At 35.2% G+C, this 21,814-nt stretch overlaps 1 protein-coding gene across 4 annotated transcripts in view; it reads right to left on the bottom strand.

The window, feature by feature from the left end:
- Positions 1-21,814, bottom strand: part of URI1 (URI1 prefoldin like chaperone) — a 92,832-nt gene that overhangs the window by 15,148 nt on the left and 55,870 nt on the right. For all 4 annotated transcript variants that reach the window (XM_031004378.3, XM_031004381.3, XM_031004377.3 and 1 more), the window contains 2 exons: positions 16,174-16,252; positions 15,059-15,194 (listed from right to left, as the gene is read on the bottom strand). In XM_031004378.3, coding sequence (XP_030860238.2) covers positions 15,059-15,194; positions 16,174-16,252 — 215 coding nt within the window. The remainder of the gene's footprint in view (positions 1-15,058; positions 15,195-16,173; positions 16,253-21,814) is intronic.

Here is a 21,814-nt window from a genome sequence, read left to right as displayed (position 1 = left end):
TCCAAGTGAACATACTGAACCTTGAAACGCCCAGCCTGGTTCTCAGAACACTAGATGAAGAAGATCAGAAGACTCTTTTGTAGCATCTGCTGATACTTAAAGATTGCTCAAATTAAAAAAAAAAAAAAATCAGCTTGCTACCTTAAATCCCTACAAAAAATACCTATCAGTCAACAAACCTTACCTATGCACACAGAGCTTCCTGACAGTACTCAACTCAAGTATAAATGGTTAGCCAAGGATCACCAGACATTTGAAGAAATTCTTGAACATTAATGCTAGAGACCAAAAAAAGAGAGCAAGAGAGAAAAGAGGGAGAAGAAAAAAGAAACATGGAGGAAATGTTTAAAGATGATAACTTTAAAAGAAAAAACAAATACTCCTTAAAAAAAGACCCCCCATCCATGAAACAAGAACAGGATGCTGTAACAAAGAAACAGCCAAAGAACAAAAAAAAGTGCTTCCAGAAATGAAACTACGTACAGGAAAATTTTAAAGTCAATACATGATTTAAAAGAGTATGCAGAAGAAATCACTTCAAAAATTACAACAAGGACAAACAAATAGGCAACAAGAAAAGGAAATTTTCAAATTAATAATATAAATTTCCCACGGCTGTAGGACTTAAGCCTCCACTCAAAAAAGGCCTACTAAGCACTAGCAAACAAATTTTAAAGGATCCATAGCACAGCTTCAAGGTGTACCACTGTTGTATTCCAGATCATGGGGAATAAAGACCAAAAAGGAATCTCAAAGCTTTAAAAACAAAAAAACAAGTTATATACAAAGAAAACGAAAATAGCATCAAGATTTTCAATAGCAACACTTAAAGACAGGAGGTAACAGAATAATGTATCCAAAATTCTGAGGGCAACAATTACTTAAGACCTAGAATTCTAAACAGTCTAGTTAACAATAAGAAGCAGGAGTATAAGGAATATAAGAGTTATTCAGATACATAAAAATTCAAAGAAGTACTTCCGAGCAGGTTCCCAAAAGTTACTTAAAGCAATATTCCAACAAACTAAATAGAACCTGAAAAAAGGGTGCTTTGGGAAACAGAAAACAGGAAATAAATAAAAGGCAAAAACAGGGTAAGAAGATACCAGGAAGACAGCTCTCCTTTGATCAGGAGAGAAGCCAGTCCAAATTGAAGCAAGACAATGAAAGACTCCAGCAGTAAAATTTCTAACAACAAAAAAAGTATCTGACTGAATTAATGACAGACACATAGAAAACTATGCAACAAAAAAAGCAGTTAAATTCAATTAAAAGCCTGTACAAGAACAAAATGGAATTACATAATATCTAAGCATGAATACTGATTCAACAAAAATTGTGATACAACAATAGCAAAAAGATTAGAGAAGCAGAGACAGCGAGGACATGTAAAAATGCTACATGGCCCTCTTAAATTATAGGCAGGTAGTTAATAATACATAAAATTAAAAAAAAAGAAGTAAACAAAAACAGGATATGCCGACCACTGGAAAATATGAATAAAAAGAGCAGAGTAAAAATAGCCAAAAACAGAAAGTAATTACATCTGAGGAATGGGAACTGTGAGCCAAAAGGGATAAGTGAATGCTGTTTTTAAAAATAACGTCTTAAGATGGTTTGTGGTTATTTAAAGCTATATACATCTATCATAAACTAAAAATATCTATCTATACATCTATCATAAACTAAAATCATAAATTTGTATTTTGAAATGCCTTATTGGAGATACTCAAGAGCATACACATTGCTTGATAAGATATGAATCTACAAATCCAAGAAGCTCAACGAAATCCAAGTAGGATAAACCCAGACCCACACCAAGACACACTATAATCAAACTGTTGAACAACAACAAAGAGAGAATCTTGAAAGCATCAAGAGAAAAACAACTCATCATAAACAAGAAATCTTCAATAAGATTATCAGATTTCTCAGCAGAAACCCTGAAGCACAGAAGGCTATGGGATGACATATATTTAAAAAGGGCTGAGAGAGAAACAAAATACTTCATCCAAGAATTCTATGTTTAGCAAAACAACAGTCTTTTAAAAATGAGGGGAAATTTAAGGCATTCCCAGATAAACAAGAGTTGAGGGCATTCCTCACCACTAGACCTGCAATACAAGAAATGCTAAAGGAAGTTCTTCGGGTAGAAATGAAAAGACAGTAACTCAAAGCTATATGAAAACACAGATCTGTGATAAAGGTAAACACATAGGCAAAAATAAGTATTACTGTCATTTTGGTTTGTAACTCCACTTTTTTCTTTTCTATGTGATAAAGAAAAATGAATACAAATCACCGTACATCTATATTAATGGAGACACAATGTATAAAGATGTAATTTGTGACACAAATAATATAAAGAGGTGAAGGAGCTGAACAGGAATAAAGCCTCTGTATGTGATTGAAGTTAAGTTGGTATAAATTCAAAATACATTTTATAACCTTAGGATGTTCTATGTAATCGCCATGGTAACCACAAAGAAAACACCTATATTTTAAAAAGAAGTGAAAAGGAGATCAAAACCATTCACCATAAAAAAAAAAATCAAACACAAAGGAAGGCAGTAATATAGAAATGAGTCAAAAAAAGCTATAAAACATGCAGAAAATAACAAAATAGCAAAAGTCTTTCCCCCTTCAGTAATTACTATACATGTAAACAGATTAAACTTCCCAATCAGAAAGCATAAACTGGCAGAATCAATTGTTTTTAAAAAGGATCCAATTATATACTGTCTATAAGAGACTCACTTGTAGATCTAAGGGCACAAATAGGTTGAAAGTGAGGGAATGAAAAAGATATTCCATACCAATAGTAACCAAAAAAGAAATGAAGTAGCTATAGCAGTATCAGACAAAATAGACTTTAAATTTAAAAAAAGTCACAAGAGACAAAGGATATTTCACACTGATAAAAGGTTCAATCTATCAAGATACAACAATTATAAATACATACATACCTAACAGAGCTCAAATGTACAAAGCAAAAATGTACAGAACAGAAGGAAGAAATTATTTCACCATAATAGCTGGAGACATGAATATCCCCTTTTCAATAAAGGACAGAACAGCCAGAAGGAAATAAAGAACATGAACACTACTAAAGACCAATTAGATCTAATAGACATATATACAGAAACCTCCACCCAACAACAGGAAAAATACACACCTTCTAAGGGAAACATGGAACAGTCACCAGGATAGGTCATATGAGAGGCCACAAAATAAGTCTCAAAAAATTTAACAAGATTGAAATCATATAAAGTATCTTTTCTAACTGGAATGCTCAATAACATTAAAAATCATTAATAGAAGGAAAATTGGAAAAAGTCATAAATATATGAAAATTTTACAAAATAATCTGTCAATGGGTCAAAGAAGAAATCATAGGCATAACTTAAAAATATGGCTGGGCACAGTGGCTCCCAGCACTTTAGGAGGCCGAGGCAGGCAGATTGCTTGAGGCCAGGAATTCAAGACTAGCCCAGACAACATGGTGAAACCCCGACTCTACTAAAAATACAAAAATTAGCCAGGCATGGTAGCCCTCACCTGTAGTCCCAGCTACTAGGGAGGCTGAGGCAGAAGAATCCCTTCAACCCGGGAGATGGAAGTTACAGTGAGCCGATATTGCACCACTGCACTCCAGCCAGGGCAACAGAGTGAGTGAGACTCTGTCTCAAAAGAAAAGAGAAAATACCCTGAGACCAACAAAAATGAAAACTCAACGAAAATTTATGGGATGCAGCAAAGCAATGCTAAGAAAGATATTTATAGCTGTAAATACCTACATCAAAAAAAAAAAGAAATACTTCAAATCAGTAACTTCACTGTACACTTTAAGAAATTGGAAAAAAAAGAAACAGTAAACTGAACCCAAAGCTAACAGAAGAAAGGAATAACAAAGATTAGAGGATGATAAACAAAACAGAATTTTTTAAAAATGCTGAAAAATTAATGCAACCAAAAGTTGGTTTTTTAAAAGATCAACAAAATTGACAAATCTTTATTAGACTGTCTAAGAAAAAAAGAGAAGATTCAAATCACTAAAATCACAAACAAAAGTGGAACAATAAAAACTATTACAGAAATTAATGGGATTATACAGAAATAGTACAAACAACGGAATACCAACAAGTTTGATAATTTAGATAAAATAGACAAATTCTTAGAAAAACACAAACTACCAAAACTGAAATCTGAATAGACTTGTAACAAGTAGCATATTGAATCAGTAATCAAAAACCTCCCAACAAAGAAAGGACCAAGAAGAGATGCTTTCACAGATGAATTCTACCAAACATTCAAAGAATTAACACCAATCCTCTCAAACTCTTCTAAACAATGAAAAGGGAGGGAACACATTCTGTGAGGCCAGCCAGATAAAAATATGAAAACTACAGGCTAATTTCTCTTATGAATATACATATAAAAATCCTCAACAAAATGCTGGCAAACTAAATAGGGTAGCGTATTAAAAGAATGATACATCATGACCAAGAATGATCTCTGCCACACCCTGGAATGCAAGGATGGGTTCAACATATAAAAATCAATGTAATATACTACATTAGCAGAATGAAGAGGAAAAAACATGGTAATCTCGATTGAATCCAAAAAAGCCTTTGACAAAATCCAACAACCTTTCATGATTAAAAAAAAAAACTCAATAAATTAGAAACAGAAGGGAACTTCCATAACATAATAAAGGCCATATATGAAAACCCCACACTGACATCACACTCTATGATGAAAGACTGCGAGTCTCTCCCCTAAGACTGGGAATAAGACAAGGATGCTCACTAAGAACATGTCTATTCAACAACATACTAGAAGTTCTAGCTAGAGCAATTAAGCAAGAAAAACAAATAAAAAGCCTCCAAATTGGAAAGACAAGTTCTCTCTACTACCAACATATGATACAATCTTATATGTAATATGTAGAAAACCCTAAAGAATACACACACACACACACACACACACACACACACACACACACACAACCACCCTGGTAAAGCAATAAAAAAAATTCAGCAAAGTTGCAGGATGCAAAATCAACACACAAAAATCAATTGCATTTCTATGCACTAACAATGAGCAATCTAAAAAGGAAATGTATAAGCAATTCATTTAAACTAGAACCAAAAGGACTAAACTCTTAAGAAGGTGCAAGACTTGCACACTAAAAACTATAAAGTGTTGTTAAAACAAGACACAAATAAATAGATATCCTATGTTCACGGAGTGAATATATTTAATAATTAGGATGTCAATACTACCCATGGCAACCGACAGACTCAGTGCAACTCCTAGTAAAATCCAGTAATTTTTTTTTTGCAAAAACAGAAAAGGCCATTCTAAAATTCAAATGGAGTCTCAAGGGTTCCCCAATAACCAAAACAATATTTAAAAAGAAAAACTAAGTTGTAAGTCTCATCTTTCTGTTTTCAAAACTTACTATAAAGCTACCCTCATCAAAATAATGTGGTACCAACATAAATACAGACTTACGGACCAAAAAATAGAATACAAAGCTCAGACATAAGACCTCATAAATGTGTGACCAAATGATTTTTGACAAGAGTGTAAAAACCATTCAAAAAGGTAAGGACAGCGTTTTCAGCAAATCGTGTTGAGAAAACTGGAACCACATGCAAAAGAATAAAGTTGGACCCTTACCTTACAAGCATATATAAAATGGATACAGCAACCTAAATGAAAGCTAAATCTAGGAAACCCAAAAAAAAAACACAGGGAAGCTGCTTCATGACATTTGGCAACAATTTCTTGGATATGACATGAAAAGCATAGGCAAAAACAAAAAAACACTAACTGGACAGTGAAAACTAAAAATTTTTGTGCATCAAACGACATTATCAAGAAAGTAAAAGGGCACTCTACCTGGCAGCTATTTTTTTTTTTAAGTAAGACAAAAAAAAAAAAGAAGAAAGTAAAAGGGCAACCAACAGACCAGGAGAAAATATTTGCAAATTACACTTCTGATAAGGGACTAATATCCAGAATATATAAAGAACTACAACTGAACAAGAAAAACAAACAACTCAAATAAAAAATGGGCAAAAGACTTGAATAGACATTTCTCCAAAGATGATATACATGTGGCCAATAAACACATGAAAAGATGCTCAACATAATTAATCACTGAAGAAATACAAATCAAAACCCTGCTGATATATCACTTCAAATCCACTTCAAACTATATTCCTTGATGATATGCCACTTCAAAATATATTTATTTTATATATAAAAAATATAGTAACAAGTGTTGACAAGAATGTGGGAAAACTGGATTCCTTGTATTTTGGTGTTGAGAATATAAAATGGTACAGCTGCTGTGAAAGACAGAATGGAGGTTCCTTAAAAAATACAACATAGGGCCAGGCGTGGTGGCTCACACCTGTAATCCCAGCACTTTGGGAGACTGAGGCAGACGCATCACCTGAGGTCAGGAGTTCAAGATCAGCCTGGCCAACATGGTGAAACCCTGTCTCTACTAAAAATACAAAAATTAGTCGGCATGGTGGCGCACACCTGTAGTCCCAGCTACTCAGGAGGCTGAGGCAGGAAGGCTCTTGAACCTGGGAGGCGGAGGCTGCAGTGAGCCAAGATTGCACCACTGCACTCCCAGCCTGGGCAACAGAGTGAGATCCTGCCTCAAAAAAAAAAAAAAAAAAAAATCCACAGAATTTCCATATGATCCAGCAATTCCACTTTCAGATATACACCCCAAATAATTTAAAGCAGGGAACTAAATAAATATTTGTATACCTATATTCATAGCAGCACTATTCACAATAGTGAACAGAATAATTCACATTCACAAAATAAAATATTGTTCATCCTTAAAAAAAAGGAAATTCTGACATGTGCTACAACACAGATGAACCTAGAAAACATTATGCTATGCGAAATAATCCAGACACAAAAGGACAAATGCTGTAGGATTCCACTTATGTAAGGTATCTAGAATAACCAAATTCATATGGAAAGTAGAATAGTGGTTACCAGGGGATGGGGGAAGGAAAAAATGGGGAGTTATCACCTAACTGGTACAGTTTTAATTTGAGAAGATGAAAAATATCTGGAGATGGATGGTGGTTATAGCTGACCAACCATGTGAATGAGGGGAAGGGAAGGGAGGGGAGGGGAGGAAAAGGAAGAAAAGACAGTAAGTTAGCTAGTTAGCGGTGCCAGGGGGCCTACAGTAAGGTATCAGTTTCAAAACAAGTTTGCAAACACATTGGGTTGGCAAAGGTGTAGTCAGTCTGTTAAAGCCAGCACTGTCAAAGTTAAAAATCTACTTCACTTAATACCAGCAATTGTATCTTAAGTCATTCATCCTACAGATACACACAAGTACAAATGATACACACACACACACACACACACATACACACAGAGGTTATTCACTGCAGCATTGATTTTAACAGCAAAAAAAAAGGAAGACGATCTAAAGGCCTATCAGTAAAGGACTGGCTAAATAGAGTACAATATAATACTATATAGCCATGAAAAGAATAAGACAGCAAGCTGCCAAAACAAAAAAATAAAAGTGTGCCTACAATTTGAGTGGAGGTGTATAGGGTGGGGTGGGAATGCATAAGTCTATGGCTGTAAATGCACAGAATATCCCTGGAATAATGAGTAAGATACTGATAACAGCGATGCCTCCTGGGAGGTAAACTGGATGTTAAAGAACAAGAAAAGGAAGCATAGTTGTTTTTTAATAAATATCCTTTAGATTTTGTATCATGTCCATATATAACCTACTAAAAAAATAATTTTTAAAAAAGCCCATCTTGTGAATGACCTGATGCACCTCATATACAATCTTTCTTCTCCTATCACTTAAAAAAAAAAAAGCTGTATTCGGTGCTAACAATGTCTTATCACCCACTTTCTTCTGAAATCTGCCTAAAAATGTATTCCTAAATCAAGATTTTCTTTAGAATGCTCTGTAAGATAACAGACATTACATTTTAAAAGTTTCTCAAAATCAAGTAAGTTTGGAAACCACAACATTAAACAAGACTAAAGGGATATTTTTCATTACAGGGCTTCTAAGTAACGTGCCTATGTGCATTTTACTCTCTGGTAGAGGGAAAGCAGTGTGCAGTGATCTACAAACTTACTTGATTATGTTAACAACATTGCCTCTAGGTCACCACTCATCGAATGCTTCCCCTCAACCTTCACATTCAATCAGCTGCCAAGTCCTATCAGGCTCAGAAATTCTTCCTGCTTCTGATCTCTTCTCTAAGCCTATAGCCATTACCCCTAGTTCATGCTCTTATCCCTTCATGTCCACTCTTCCATTTAATAAAAATAACTTTATTGTAAAAATGAAGACTAAGTATGCATTTTTAAGACAAAAGTAAAAATAAGATAAAATAAATGTGTCAGATACAATTCTGAACAAAAGACACACGATAAAATAATTCTCCCCACATTATCTTTGAAAGGAAAATCTATTAAGATCATCCTATAAATAAAACTGTTTAACATTAATCACTGGACTAATGACTAGAAATGTGGCCAAATGCCTGTTGTCACAGCCAAAAATTCTAAGACATGGTGCCTGGATACTAGAATTTCAAGTCATTCTATACACCGGTGTTCAAAAGTAGATTACAGAGACATGCAGAAACAAAATTACCAAAAACTTGTCTATACTGTAGAAACCTCTGATTAAATCCTGGTCTTTTCACTTAGTCTCATTGAAGATGTACTCCTTTCTAAACCAAAAATTGCTCTCTAACCTAAAAAAGAATTCAGCAAATCTCAAAGCAAGTATTTAGAGTAAAACTTTTAAGTTCACGTGAAATACATTAATCCCTAATTTGTAACATTAAAAATACTTTAAGAAGTTCCTATTTCAGCAACAACAGAGTAATAAGATACTAAAAATATTAAATAATCTAAAAGAGGACAAGAAAGGGTAACAAGAGGAACAAAAACGGGGGGAGAATGCCAAACCTGAATCCAAACATATTACATTAAATGTAAATGGTCTAAATACATCAATTAAAAGACTGAAATTATCAGAATCAATTAAAAAGGAAAGATCCATGCTGCCTATAAGAAACTCACTTTAGGCCAGGCGCAGTGGCTCACGCCTGTAAACCTAGCACTTTGGGAGGCCAAGGTAGGCAGATCACTTGAGGTCAAGGGTTCGAGATCAGCCTAGCCAACATGGTGAAACCCCATCTCTATAAAAAATACAAAGATTAGCTGGGCATGGTGGCACTCGCCTATAATCCCAGCTACTCGGGAGGCTGAGGCGGGAGAACCACTTGAACTTGGGAGGTGGAGGTTGCAGTGAGTCAAGATCAGGCCACTGCACTCCAGCCTGGGCAATAGAGCAAGACTGTCTCAAAAAAAAAAAAAAAAAAAAAAAGAAACCCACTTTAAATATGATATAGTTAGCATAAGAGTAAAAGAAATGGAAAAATATACGCCATGCAAATATTAAACAAAAAAAGCTCAATGTATCAAATCCAGTAATACATGAAAGAATACACCATGATCAAATGCGGTTCATCCAGGGAAGAAAAATCAATCAATATAATCCACCACATTAACAGACACAGAAGAAAAACTACAAGATCATATCAATAGATGCAGAAAATACACTGGACAAAATTCAACATATTTTCATTTAAAAAATCTGCAAATTAGAACCAGGTAGAAAGTTCCCTAAACTTATAGGGAGTATTAATTTTTTTTTAAAACCTACAGCTAATACACACTTAACAATAAAATACCAAATGTTTTCCCCAGAAGATCAGTTTCAAGACAAAGACACCTACCTACTCTTACCACTCCTATTCAATATTATACTGCAAGTCCTAGCCAAGGAAGTAAGGCAAGAAAAAGAAATGAAGTGTATACACCTTGGAAAGGAATAAAAAAAATAGGAGCTATTTACAAAAGGCATGATTGTCTACAAAGAAAATCCCATGGAATCTACCCCAAAAAAGTTCAGAGAACAAATGTGGTCAGCATGAATGGAGGATACAATGTTAATTCTTTTTTAAAAAGAGTTATTTCTATATACTAGAACACTTGAAAAACAAAATTTTAAAATGCCATCATTTACAACAGCTCCACAAAAGGTGAACACTTAGATATAAACCTAACAAAACGCATATGACCTGTATGCTCAAAAACTACAAAACTGATTAAAGAAGTCCTAAATACAGAGATACACTGTATTTACAGGCTGTAAGTATTTACACACTGGAAGATTTAATAGTTAAGAGGTCAATTCTCCCCAAATTAATGTGTTGATTTAGTGCAATTCCAATCAAAATCCCACTAGGAGTTTTTGTAAACATAAGCAAGTGGTTTCTAAAATGTATATGGAAAGGCAAAGGAGGTAGAACAGCCAAAACAATTGGGAAAGAATAAACTTAGAGCACCCGTACTACCAACTTTAAGGAACACTATAATGCTACAGTAATCAAAACAGAGTGGCATCAGCAAAGAGACAGACACATAGATAAAGAAACAGAATAGATGGTCCAAAAACACAATTACACAAAATGGCTCATTCATTTGTTTTTTAACAATTTAAGTTATAATTCACATACCATACAATTCACCCATTTAAAATGTACAATTCGATGGTTTTCGTATATTCAAAGGGTTGTGCAACCATTACCAAAATCTGTATTTTTATATTTTCATTGCCCCTAAAAATCTCCATACTCTTTAGCAGTCACTCTCCATTCTCTCTCACACCTTCCTGGCCCTAAGCAGCCACTACTCTCCTTTCTTTTATAAATTTACCTTTTCTGAATATTTCATGTAAATGGAATCATACAATATGTGGTCTTTTGTGACTGGTTTCTTTAATTTATTCTAATGTTTTCAAGGTACACATCTTTTTATTGCCAAACAACATTCCACTGTATGGATGTACGACACTTATTCACCTGTTCATTAGTTGACAGACATTTAGGTTGTTTCCATGTTTCGGCTACTATAAGCAGTGCTGCTCTTAATATTCATGTACAAGTATTTGTGGACATATGTTTTTATTTCACTTGGGTAGAATACTATCTAGGTGTGGAACTGCTAGAAGATCACAGTAAAACACAATGTTTAACTTGCTGAAAAATTCCAAACTGTTCTCCAAAGTGGCTTCCCCAGTTTACAGTCCCACCAGCAATGAATGAGGGTTCCAATTTTTTCACATCCTCACCAACAAGTGTTACTGTCTTTTTTATTATAACCATCTTAGTGTGGTATCTAAGATGGTCTTGTTGCCAATTCATTTTGACAAAGGTGCAAAGTCACTTCAATGGAGACAGAACAGTATTTTCAACATAGTATTGGAGCAACTGGACATCCATATGCAAGAAAAATGAACCGTGACCTAAACCCCACACCTCGAACAAAAATTAACTTAAAATCAATCACAGATCTAATTGTAAAATATCAAAGTATAAAACTTTCAGAAGAAAACACAGAAGAAAATCTTCAACAACTAAGGTTAGGTAAAGCGTTCTTAGATATGACACCACACATATGATCCATTAAAAAAAGCTAAAAGCTGAACTTCATAATTAAAAACTTGCTCTGGAAAGACACTGTTAAGAGAATGAAAAGACAAGATGTAAAGTGGGAGAAAATATTTGCAAATCACCTATTTAACATAAATCCAGAACATATTAAAAAAAAAAAAAACTCTCGAAACGACAGTAAGAAAATATACAACGCAGCGGTGTGCGGTGGCTCACACCTGTAATCTCAGCACTTTGGGAGGCCAAGGTGGGTGGACCACAAGGCGGACAGATCATGAGGTCAGGAGTTCAAGACCAGCCTGACCAACATGGTGAAACCCTGTCTCTACTAAAAATACAAAAATTAACCAGGTGTGGTGGCACGCACCTGTAATCTCAGCTACTCAGGAGGCTGAGCAGGAGAATCACTTGAACCCGGGAGGCGGAGGTTGCAATGAACCGACATCGCACCACTGCACTCCAGCCTGGGCGACAGAGTGAGACTCCATCTCACAAAAAAAGAAAGAAAATATATAACCCAGGCCAGGTGCGATGGCACACGCCTGTAATCCCAGCACTTTCGGAGGCTGAGGCGGGTGGATCACCTGAGGTCAGGAGTTCAAGACCAGCCTGACCAACATGGTGAAACCCCATCTCTACTAAAAGTACAAAAAAATTAGCCAGGCATGGTGGCGCACGTCTGTAATCCCAGCCACTCAGGAGGCTGAGGCAGGAGAATTGCTCGAACCTCAGAGGCTAAGGTTGCAGTGAGCCAAGATCGCCCCACTGCACTCCAGCCTGGGCGACAGAGTGAGACTCCATCTCAAAAAATAAAAAAAAAAAAAAGCATATATAACCCAATATTTTAAAATGGGCAAAAGAGTTCAACAGGTAAAAGAGGACACAAAGATAAAATAAGTGCATGAATCAATGCTCAACATCATTAGGCAATGATGCAAACTAAAATCACTATACACCTATTCAAATGGCTACACTTCTTAAACTGACAATATTGAGGGCTGGTAGAGACGCAAAGATACCACTATCACACACTGCTGAAAGAGATGTAAATCATACAGCCACTTTGGAAAACAGCTTGGTAGTCTCTTAAAAATTGAACATACATTTATCATATGATCTAACAATCTCACTTGTAGGTATTTACCAACAGCAATAAAAATGTATGTTCGCACAAAAACCTGTACACAAAGGCTTACAGCAGCTCTGTTCCTAACCGCCAAAAAATGGAAGCACCCAAATGTCCCTCAAAAGGTGAATGGAAAAACTGCTGTACTTGCATTTAATAGATATGCATGTAACAGAACACTCCTCAGCAATAAAAGAAATGAACTTTGAATACACAGAACCACCTGGATGAGGCGTTACAGCAAGTGAAGAAACTAATCTCAAAAGGCACAGACATGAAGTCGTCAATCCTTAGAGGCAGCAGTAGGGTGTGACCACCAAGGGGCAGTGTGAGGGAGGTTTTGATAAGAGCTGAGTCCTGAGAGCAGTATCTTGTATCCTATTCCGTGTCCTGACTGTGGTGCTGGCTAAACAAATCATGACCCGTGTTGTAACTCAGACCTTCCCCAATTACCCCAATCAACCATGACACAGATGACTATGTGTTTAACTGGTTATATTTCCTCTGCCTTAAGAAAAATTAAGTACCTTTTCTTAATAAATGTTAAGTACAACAATATACCTAAGTATTTTCTTCAGGTATAAATTATATAACCATGTGAATAAAAGAGCTTTACATAATTTTTTTTTTGAGACAAAATTTCGCTTTGTTGCCCAGGCTGGAGTGCAGTGGCAGAATCTCAGCTCACTGCGACCTCCACCTCCTGGGTTCAAGTGATTCTCCTGTCTCAGCCTCCCAAGTAGCTGGGACTACAGGCACACACCACCACGCCCGGCTAATTTTTGTATTTTTAGTAGAGACGAGGTTTCACCACGTTGGTCGGGCTAGTCTTGGACTCCTGACCTCAGGTGATCCACCTGCCTTGTCCTCCCAAAGTGCTGGGATTACAGGCATGAGCCCCTGCGCCCGGCCCAGAATTTATTGTAACAGGAAATATGTACTTTGAAAACTATTTTAGATAAATATTGATCCCAAAAGTCATCTATGTTTGGTCACTTTCCAAAACCATATTTAACTACTAGAAAGAGATTTACAAAAACATGTTTCTCTACTCTAGAGCTCTATTCTGTTGTAGTAAAAGTATTCCCATTAATATTTTAAGTTATAACTAATTATAAAGATTTTTTTCACTGAAATATGAAAATCAATGTGAACAAACTTCAACAGGCTATGGATTCATTTCATAACATCAGAGCTACTTCAGTATATAAAGAGAGGCTTCGTCTTCAGTAAGGTCTTTAAGAAAAAAGTATGCCCATTCTCTTTCGCTAATATACATGACAAAAATAATGCAGCAAAGCCAAAAGATTTATCATTGCCAGAAATTACATACAGGCCTAACAATAAGATTCTGATTAGTGTCACAAAAGATCAAAATATATATCAATTATAAACTTATAGGAGTTGATTTGCAATTAGAGTCTCCAAATATAGTTCCCAGAATTTCACTGAGTAAATGAGTTCTCTAGTACTCATTCATGTATAAGTGAAATCAAGTTCAGCTTTAGAAAACTCAGCTGTTTTCTGTTTAGTATGATCTTATTTATACAAAAGGATCTTCCCAACATGTATTTTCAAATACACATTTAACTAAAAGGTTAGAAAGCAGGTAGGGTGGATATTATACTCTCAATCTAAATACGTATTACAGAAATAACAACAGATTATAAACTGAACCTAATTTTAAAATATAGCTAAGCTAGAACCCAAGCTAGCTCATCCAACTGCAAAATGTGTAGTGTGTGTTGTGTGTGTGTATGTAGGCTTCTATACACCTACAGATAATAGCATGGATAAACAAAACTCAAGAGCTGCCTTAATAAAGGGATGCAGAGAACTCAAACAACTGAAAAAGGATAAGGGTGCTGTTTTAGGTAGCACCTTTTCACACCTGGTCTCCTCTATCAAATGAAAATATGGTTTTTTTTCCAAACCAAAAAGCATTTTTAAGAATTGTCTACTTATGTAAACAGGTATTTCTCTTAGTTCACTAAGGAGAAAACACATTATTTCTGTATACTAAAGTATTAAGTGCAAAAATAAGTCAATAGCAACTAAAAAAAAATTATAAGGTATAAAATGATTCCAATTTTTATGTCTTCCCAACTTCTAACTACAAAATCACATAATGACTTTGAAACTTTGTAACTTCTGAAAACATGCCAATGTAGGTGACATTTCCAACCCGGATGCTCCATTCTCCAGCTCATTCTCAAATGTTGGTTCTACTCAAACTACCTACAATTCAACAGAATCACAAACAGCCTGGATTCACAGATCACGGAAGGTACTTTTGGTAAGAAACAGCCCTTCAGCTTGGCAATCTGTGAATGGATACATATACAACAAAGAAACATCATTTAAAATGGGTACCTACGTTCTTTCCGGTGCTCAACTAAACCTACAGCCTGCTTTGCTGAGCACTTTGCAAACCAGTTGTCCCCCAATAAAACAGTGACTTCATTAGTATGGACAAGTTTTCCTGGCATGAAGGCAAAAGGGCCAAATGGTACCTATTGTTTAAAAAAAAGAAAAAAGGGAAAAAACATAAAACACTGAAAAGTACATTTTATAAAACACTTTGCATTAAAAGCCTTACATTACTGAATTTTTTTATTTATACATTGGGAAAAATAAAATGCCAGCTTCACAGAAATTCAACACTGTATTAAAATTTTACTAGGAAAATCTAAAGAAAATTGCTTTATGTTCATAAATCAACGTTAAAACAGGAAAATAAATCCACACCATATTTACATATAGCTCTTAAAGAAAGCAGTACTGTCTCGGCATGTTTATACTTTTCATTCACTTGCAAATCTAAGTGAAAGCAACTAGTAGTGAAACACTGTCAATGCAAAATACTTTTGATAAAGAAAACTAAAAATTATTTTCAATAAAGTAGCCACTTTTGCAAAGCAGGAATTAGTAAACAAATAGCTTTAATGGATCTATCTAGCCATATATACAAAATACTTGGACTAGTATAAAAGAACAAAGTCTTCATAAGAAAGAACATTCATGCAATGAAAGGCTCTAATCCAGGGCTCATGAACAGATCACTATGTTGATGTGAAGATCATTAAAACAAAAATTAGCAGCACGTTTTTATATAAAAATCAATGTCCTAAGGTTTAATTCTGTGAATTACAAAACATTATGGTCTATTCCTGCTCTGGCTAACAAGAAACGACTTAGTGCCATATTTCTGTCATAATTACATTTTTTATATAGTAAGTTTCCATTTGAAATATGTCCAATTTTGTGCTAATATTTACGTCATTTATGTCACCATATATATTCTGAAAAAAAAAGGTAAATACCAACAATTACTACAATTACTGTATTCTTATAAAGTAAAACAAAACAAATCTTCCTTGCTACGTAGTTACCTTGGACACAGTCCATCAGCCTGACATTCTGTGAACCGACACATAGTTAATATGTTTACAAGAAACAACTATTACTTTAAAAGAAACACACCAAACATACCATTATATTATAAGACAATTTATCAGGCAAGGTGCTGAGTCTTTCTCGAAGGGCATTATAGTCATTATCTACCTTCTTCCTGTTGACAGAAAACACCAAATACACACATTATTAACGATTTTTCTTTTTTTTTTTTTTTTTGAGACAGAGTGTCGCTCCGTCGCCCAGGCTAAAGTGCAGTGGCGTGATCTCGGCTCACTGCACCCTCCACCTCCCGGGTTCAAGCAATTCTCCTGCCTCAGCCTCCTGAGTAGCTGGGATTACAAGTGTGCGCCACCATGCAAGGCTAGTTTTTGTATTTTCAGTAGAGAGGAGGTTTCACCATGTTGGTCAGGCTGGTCTTGAACTCCTGACCTCATGATCCTCCCACTTCAGCCTCCCGAAGTGCTGGAGTTACAGGCGTGAGCCACTGCACCTGGCCTCACTCAAAAGCTTTATTAAATCTCTTCTTCCAGTCGGGTGTGGTGGCTCACGCCTGTAATCCCAGCACTTTGGGAGGCCCAGTAGGCCAGGTATCATAAAACAAGCTAATCAAAAACATAATTTTAGCAAATTCAAGATTAATGTGGTTTTATTTTTAGTTTTAAAATCCTGTTTTTATACAGTTTAGCAATGGCATTATTCTACCATACATTTATTGAAGAATTAAGACTCTTCAAGGATTCTGGCATTTAGAAGCAGAATACTCAAATTTTGAGAATTACTGTTTTTTAAGATACAAGACTGTCTGGACCAAATAAAACGTGAAAATTAAGGGAGACAGTAAAAGAGGGCCTGATATTTGGAGAGGAGAAGGGACTCAAGATGAAAAAAGAAGAGATTTATTTATTTTAAGACAGAGTCTCTCTCTGTTGCCCAGGCTGGAGTGCAGTGACACAATCTCAGCTCACTGCAACCTCCACCTCCTGGGTTCAAGTGATTCCCCTGCCTTAGCCTCCTGAGTAGCTGAGACTACAGACGCATGACACCACGCCCAGCTAATTTTTGTATCTTCCATAGAGATTAGGTTTCTTCGCCATGTTGGCCAGGCTGGTCTCGAACTCCTGGCTTCAAGCGATCCCCCCACCGCAGCCTCCCAAAGTGCTGGGATTACAGGCATGAGCCACCACACCCGGCCGAAAGAAGAGATTTAATAAAGCTTTTGAGTGAATAGATACTGGCTGTGAAGTTGAAATCATGAACATGAAATTTGATCAGATGCTTTAGTCCTCATCAGAAAACCTTAGGCTGAAAAATGCATCATCAGCTCTTCAATTATTCATAATAATGTGATTAAGGTAAGAGAGAATCAACTGGGGGTAGAAGAAATTAAGTAGAGATAATACAAAAGGCATTTCAATTTGGCTTAGGAGTCTGTTTCTTGTTACATCAAACAGAGCTACCAAATAAGTAATTTCAAACAACCAAAAGGTATATGTAACTCTGTAGGGGCAGAGATGATCATATTTCCATGCTATGGGCCTTACTCAGCTCTTAACACCTGCTGGAAATGAACAGCCCTTCTTTTTGAGTAATACCAGGCAGCAGCCTATGCCAAGATGCCCGTTTTCAAACTTTCTCTGGAGATTGGGTTTCCAAAGGGTTCCCTGCTAAGATACAGGCTGCAAGCAAAACTACAGCACTGAATTTTTTTTAAGCAGAAGGATGTTGTCAGTTTTTAAAAATAACAGAAACAAAAATTCACCAACTCAGCAAGTAATTTAAAAGAACATGTAGACATTGTCAAATTGAAATCAGGATAAATGCAATGTAGGTAACAACTCTCCAGATAATATAAATGACTGCACTATAAACATCACAAAATTGGTTTCAGCTTACTGCTTAGTTCCCTGAAGCAACAGTAGCATAATTAATAAAAAAAAAATTAGCTCAGTCTTAAGATCTTAAGGAATTTCACATATATATTATTTTACATAACCTATAATAAATGTCACTTATCCGTATTTTTCTCTTACAGAAGACAAAGTAGAAGGAAGATGGAAAAACCACATAGCAAGAAGCCAGATCTCCTCTATCAAGATGAGGTAAGCAATGAGTTTAACCTAGCTAGGTCTTCTGACCTGCATTCCTTCATGAAAGCTTTCTCATTTTCTAGTGTGCAACTGCTTTATAACTTTCCCCAAAAAAAATCCTTTCTATAAATAAATACGAAACATGTTTTATTCTTTTGTTTAAGGCAAAAATCCTCCTCCTGGAAAATTTTTATATGGATAAAATGGCAAAAAAACTTCATGCACAAGGCTATGTACCAGAAAGAACATGGCTTTGAAGTCAGACCAGAGAGTGAATCCCAAGCTCTACATGCAATTTACACAAATTCACCTTAGTCTTAGTAACTGCAATGGCAAAATTGGACTAATACTTATCTCACAGGTTCGACAGAATTAAATATAAAAGGTCTAACACACTGCCCAGCATGGAGCAACTACTACTTTGGTTCCAAAACTCAAAACTCATTTTTTCCATGAAGCATCAAAAAACATCAATTCCAAAACTTTCAAGGAAGACAATTACCTACAAGATTTCACTAACCAATTTGATACAAATAGTATAACTTGCTGAAAGACAGTACAGCTGAATGTAACCATTCAGGGGCTTTGGAAACAGGACTGGTGTGAGCAATCAATGGGAGAATGTCTCCATAGGACTGACTGCTACAGTGCCTAGACAGTCAACACTCACTATTAATAACATAACACTAACAGCTTATTTATGTTTCAGATAAGTAATTCTGCAAATGCTCAAGGACTAAATACACCAGCCTAGATATCTAATGTTTCTATGAATATTAAGAAGCTAGTATTAAAGTTACCATTCAATAAGTCTTATTTTGGTAACAATGCTTAGGAGAAAAAAAAAACTTCCTCACAAAAAACATCTATTTTGTACATTAAAAGAACAGTACGTTCAAAAACAGGTAATACCAGATATCAATGTCAATATTTCAAGTCAAATATAATCAGTTTTCAACTTATTAATAATTCTCTCTGGAATAAAAATGCGGACATACTGGAGAGCAGTTTAATATTAGAGTTGCTATTTATAAATTTTGAATTATTTTCTAAAAATACAAAAGTAGAAGATCACTTAAAATGCAGCCCATGTAGAAATCCTTTATGAAGGAAGGCCAGGAGGAGTCAAGCAATGTCTCTGGAAGAAACTACAGCTTGAGGAACCCTCTCTCTCTAGAGGCTACATTTGTGGAAATGTTCAGGTCTTAGTCAAACAGTGATCTCCAAATAGTATCTCTATTATTTCAGGCTTAAATAATCCTGTTAAAGATCACAAAGCCTATGCAACAGAAAATACAAAAGTTATGCTAAGAACTAATGCATTACTGAGGTTAAGTCTGGGGTCTTTATTTACAACAAAATTTGAACAGATTTTTTTTTCTATTTTAATAATTAGAAACGTAATTAATTTTTGGACACAGGAGTCATTACAGTAATCAAAAATGGTAACTGCTTAAAATAATTTTTCTTCAAATGGAAAACAAAACCCAGATAGAGTTAAGAAACACCTCTCCAGCCTACTTACTTAGAATAGCTAGACCTGCTTCTTTGGCTTCAACATAATGGATCCTTATAGATCAGGTTCTGCCTTCAACTCTTAATTTTAAATTTTTTCCCAATATCCTCATGCAACATTCCTTATACAAAACAAGAACTAAAAGCATAGGTATAAGGCATGTAAGAAACTTTAACCACTTTCTTCTGAATCTTGCTAATCATGCGCAATATGCCTTTTGAGAGTACCTTTTGTTTTAAAGAAATTAAAAAAAAAAAAATAGCAGCGATGAAGACCATTAACACAACCACAAGTTAGCCTTACCCTTAAAGGATTAAGATCAAGACAGACCCTATGGGAAACAGCTCATTTGCATAAAATTGTAGAAAGTAAGAGAGAAATCAAGTTAAATGAGGGATATGCTCAAGTATTTAGGGGTGAAATACACAGATGTCCACAACTTAATTTGAAATTCATCAGAAAAAAATGGATTAACGGATTAGGGTACAGACAGATAGGTGATCAAGATTCACTCTTCCGTATGTTTGAAATTTGTCATAATAGAATATTTTTAAAGGGACGAGGAAATATGAAAGGGATCAACATTTTTAATCCTCTTAAAAGTGACTGACAAAAATAAAAATCTCTATTAAAAAAAAAGTCTACATCCTTTGAGGCCAGTGATAAAGACTCCAACCTTTAAATAATAAAAAAGAGAGATAAAATTTAAATCAGGTTGAAACAATAAGAGTTTGCTAATTTTACTTTAAAGTAAGAAGTTAAAATAGACAGCAAATACTAACATTGAACCAGTTTTTTTCTTTTTTTCTTTGGAGACGGAGTCTCACTCTTTCACCCAGCCTGGAGTGCCGTGGCGTGATCTCGGCTCACTGCAACCTCCACCTCCCAGGTTCAAGCGATTCTCCTGCCTCAGCCTCCTGAGTAGCTGACATTATAGGCACGCACCACCACACCCGGCTAATTTTTGTATTTTTAGTACAGACGGGGTTTCACCATGTTGGTCAGGCTGGTCTCGAACCCTGACCTCGTGATCTACCCACTTCGGCCTCCCAGAGTGCTGGGATTACAGGTGTGAGCCACCATGCCTGGCCCAGTTTTTTTTTTTTTTTTTTTTTTTTTTTAAGAAAAAAATCTTCTATCACTCTCTTTTCCTCTACCTAACATCCTAAACAGACAAGCAGAAAATACTGTGAGATGCCTAACAGGGGGAAAAAGGAAAAAAAATTCTATATAAGTGTTAACATCTGAGTTAACCTGGGACAGAGTTAAATTTTTATTTTTTAATTTAAGAAACAATAAAAGCCGAAGATTCTGGAATATATACAATATATAACCTTCTTTAGAAATAATTTTTAGTCCATCATACCCACCCTACAACTTCCCATTAAGCATCCAAAAAAGACTTGTTTCAATTGAATCCACCATTTACTGAGCAGCTCCTCTACAACAAGCCTATGGCATATGCTGCAGGGATCATCACTCACACATAGCATGCCTTTCTGATTGTTTGTTGATTGTTTTGCAAAGCATCTTTGTCAAAGATCCACTAGCTTGAAGGATGCCTGGCTTTTCACCTCTAAAATCAAGAAAATAGAGGAATATTAAGTTTGGGCATGGATTCTATATAGATAAAGAGATGTCCTCCAGTTACTAAAGCAAGAAATAATGATTTTTTTTTCAAAGTATCCTTCTAAACAATCTAAACAAATTGATAAAAGTTACATTTTATTTAAAAATTCTTGAAAAAGGAATCTATACTGTTATGTTTTATGCAATTTGGTGGGAAAAGGAACACTCCTCATGGAAAATTTAAATGTACTTGAATTAAATCAATAGCATTACACTTTTTTTCTAAATGGTCATGGCAAAATATTCAGTAATTTCAATTGATATAAGTAACTGAAATGTGCCACAAAATTCAGGCAGAATGGTGGTATATTCCTTTTTTATAACTCTATTATACCAAGGAATTTATGTCATCAGAAGATGCTGATGAAATAATCTGTTCTTTATATTTTATGAATCCATCAGAAAACTTTACTATTAGACATAGATACCAAGATTAACCCACATATAAAAACATAATTTTTCAAGTCAATGAAACAAAATTATC

Source organism: Gorilla gorilla, chromosome 20 (assembly GCF_029281585.2).
Source record: "Gorilla gorilla gorilla isolate KB3781 chromosome 20, NHGRI_mGorGor1-v2.1_pri, whole genome shotgun sequence".
In the NCBI taxonomy this organism is placed as follows: domain Eukaryota; kingdom Metazoa; phylum Chordata; class Mammalia; order Primates; family Hominidae; genus Gorilla; species Gorilla gorilla.
The sequence above is the reverse complement of the archived record's forward strand: the minus strand, read 5'-3'. Positions and strand labels throughout refer to the sequence as shown.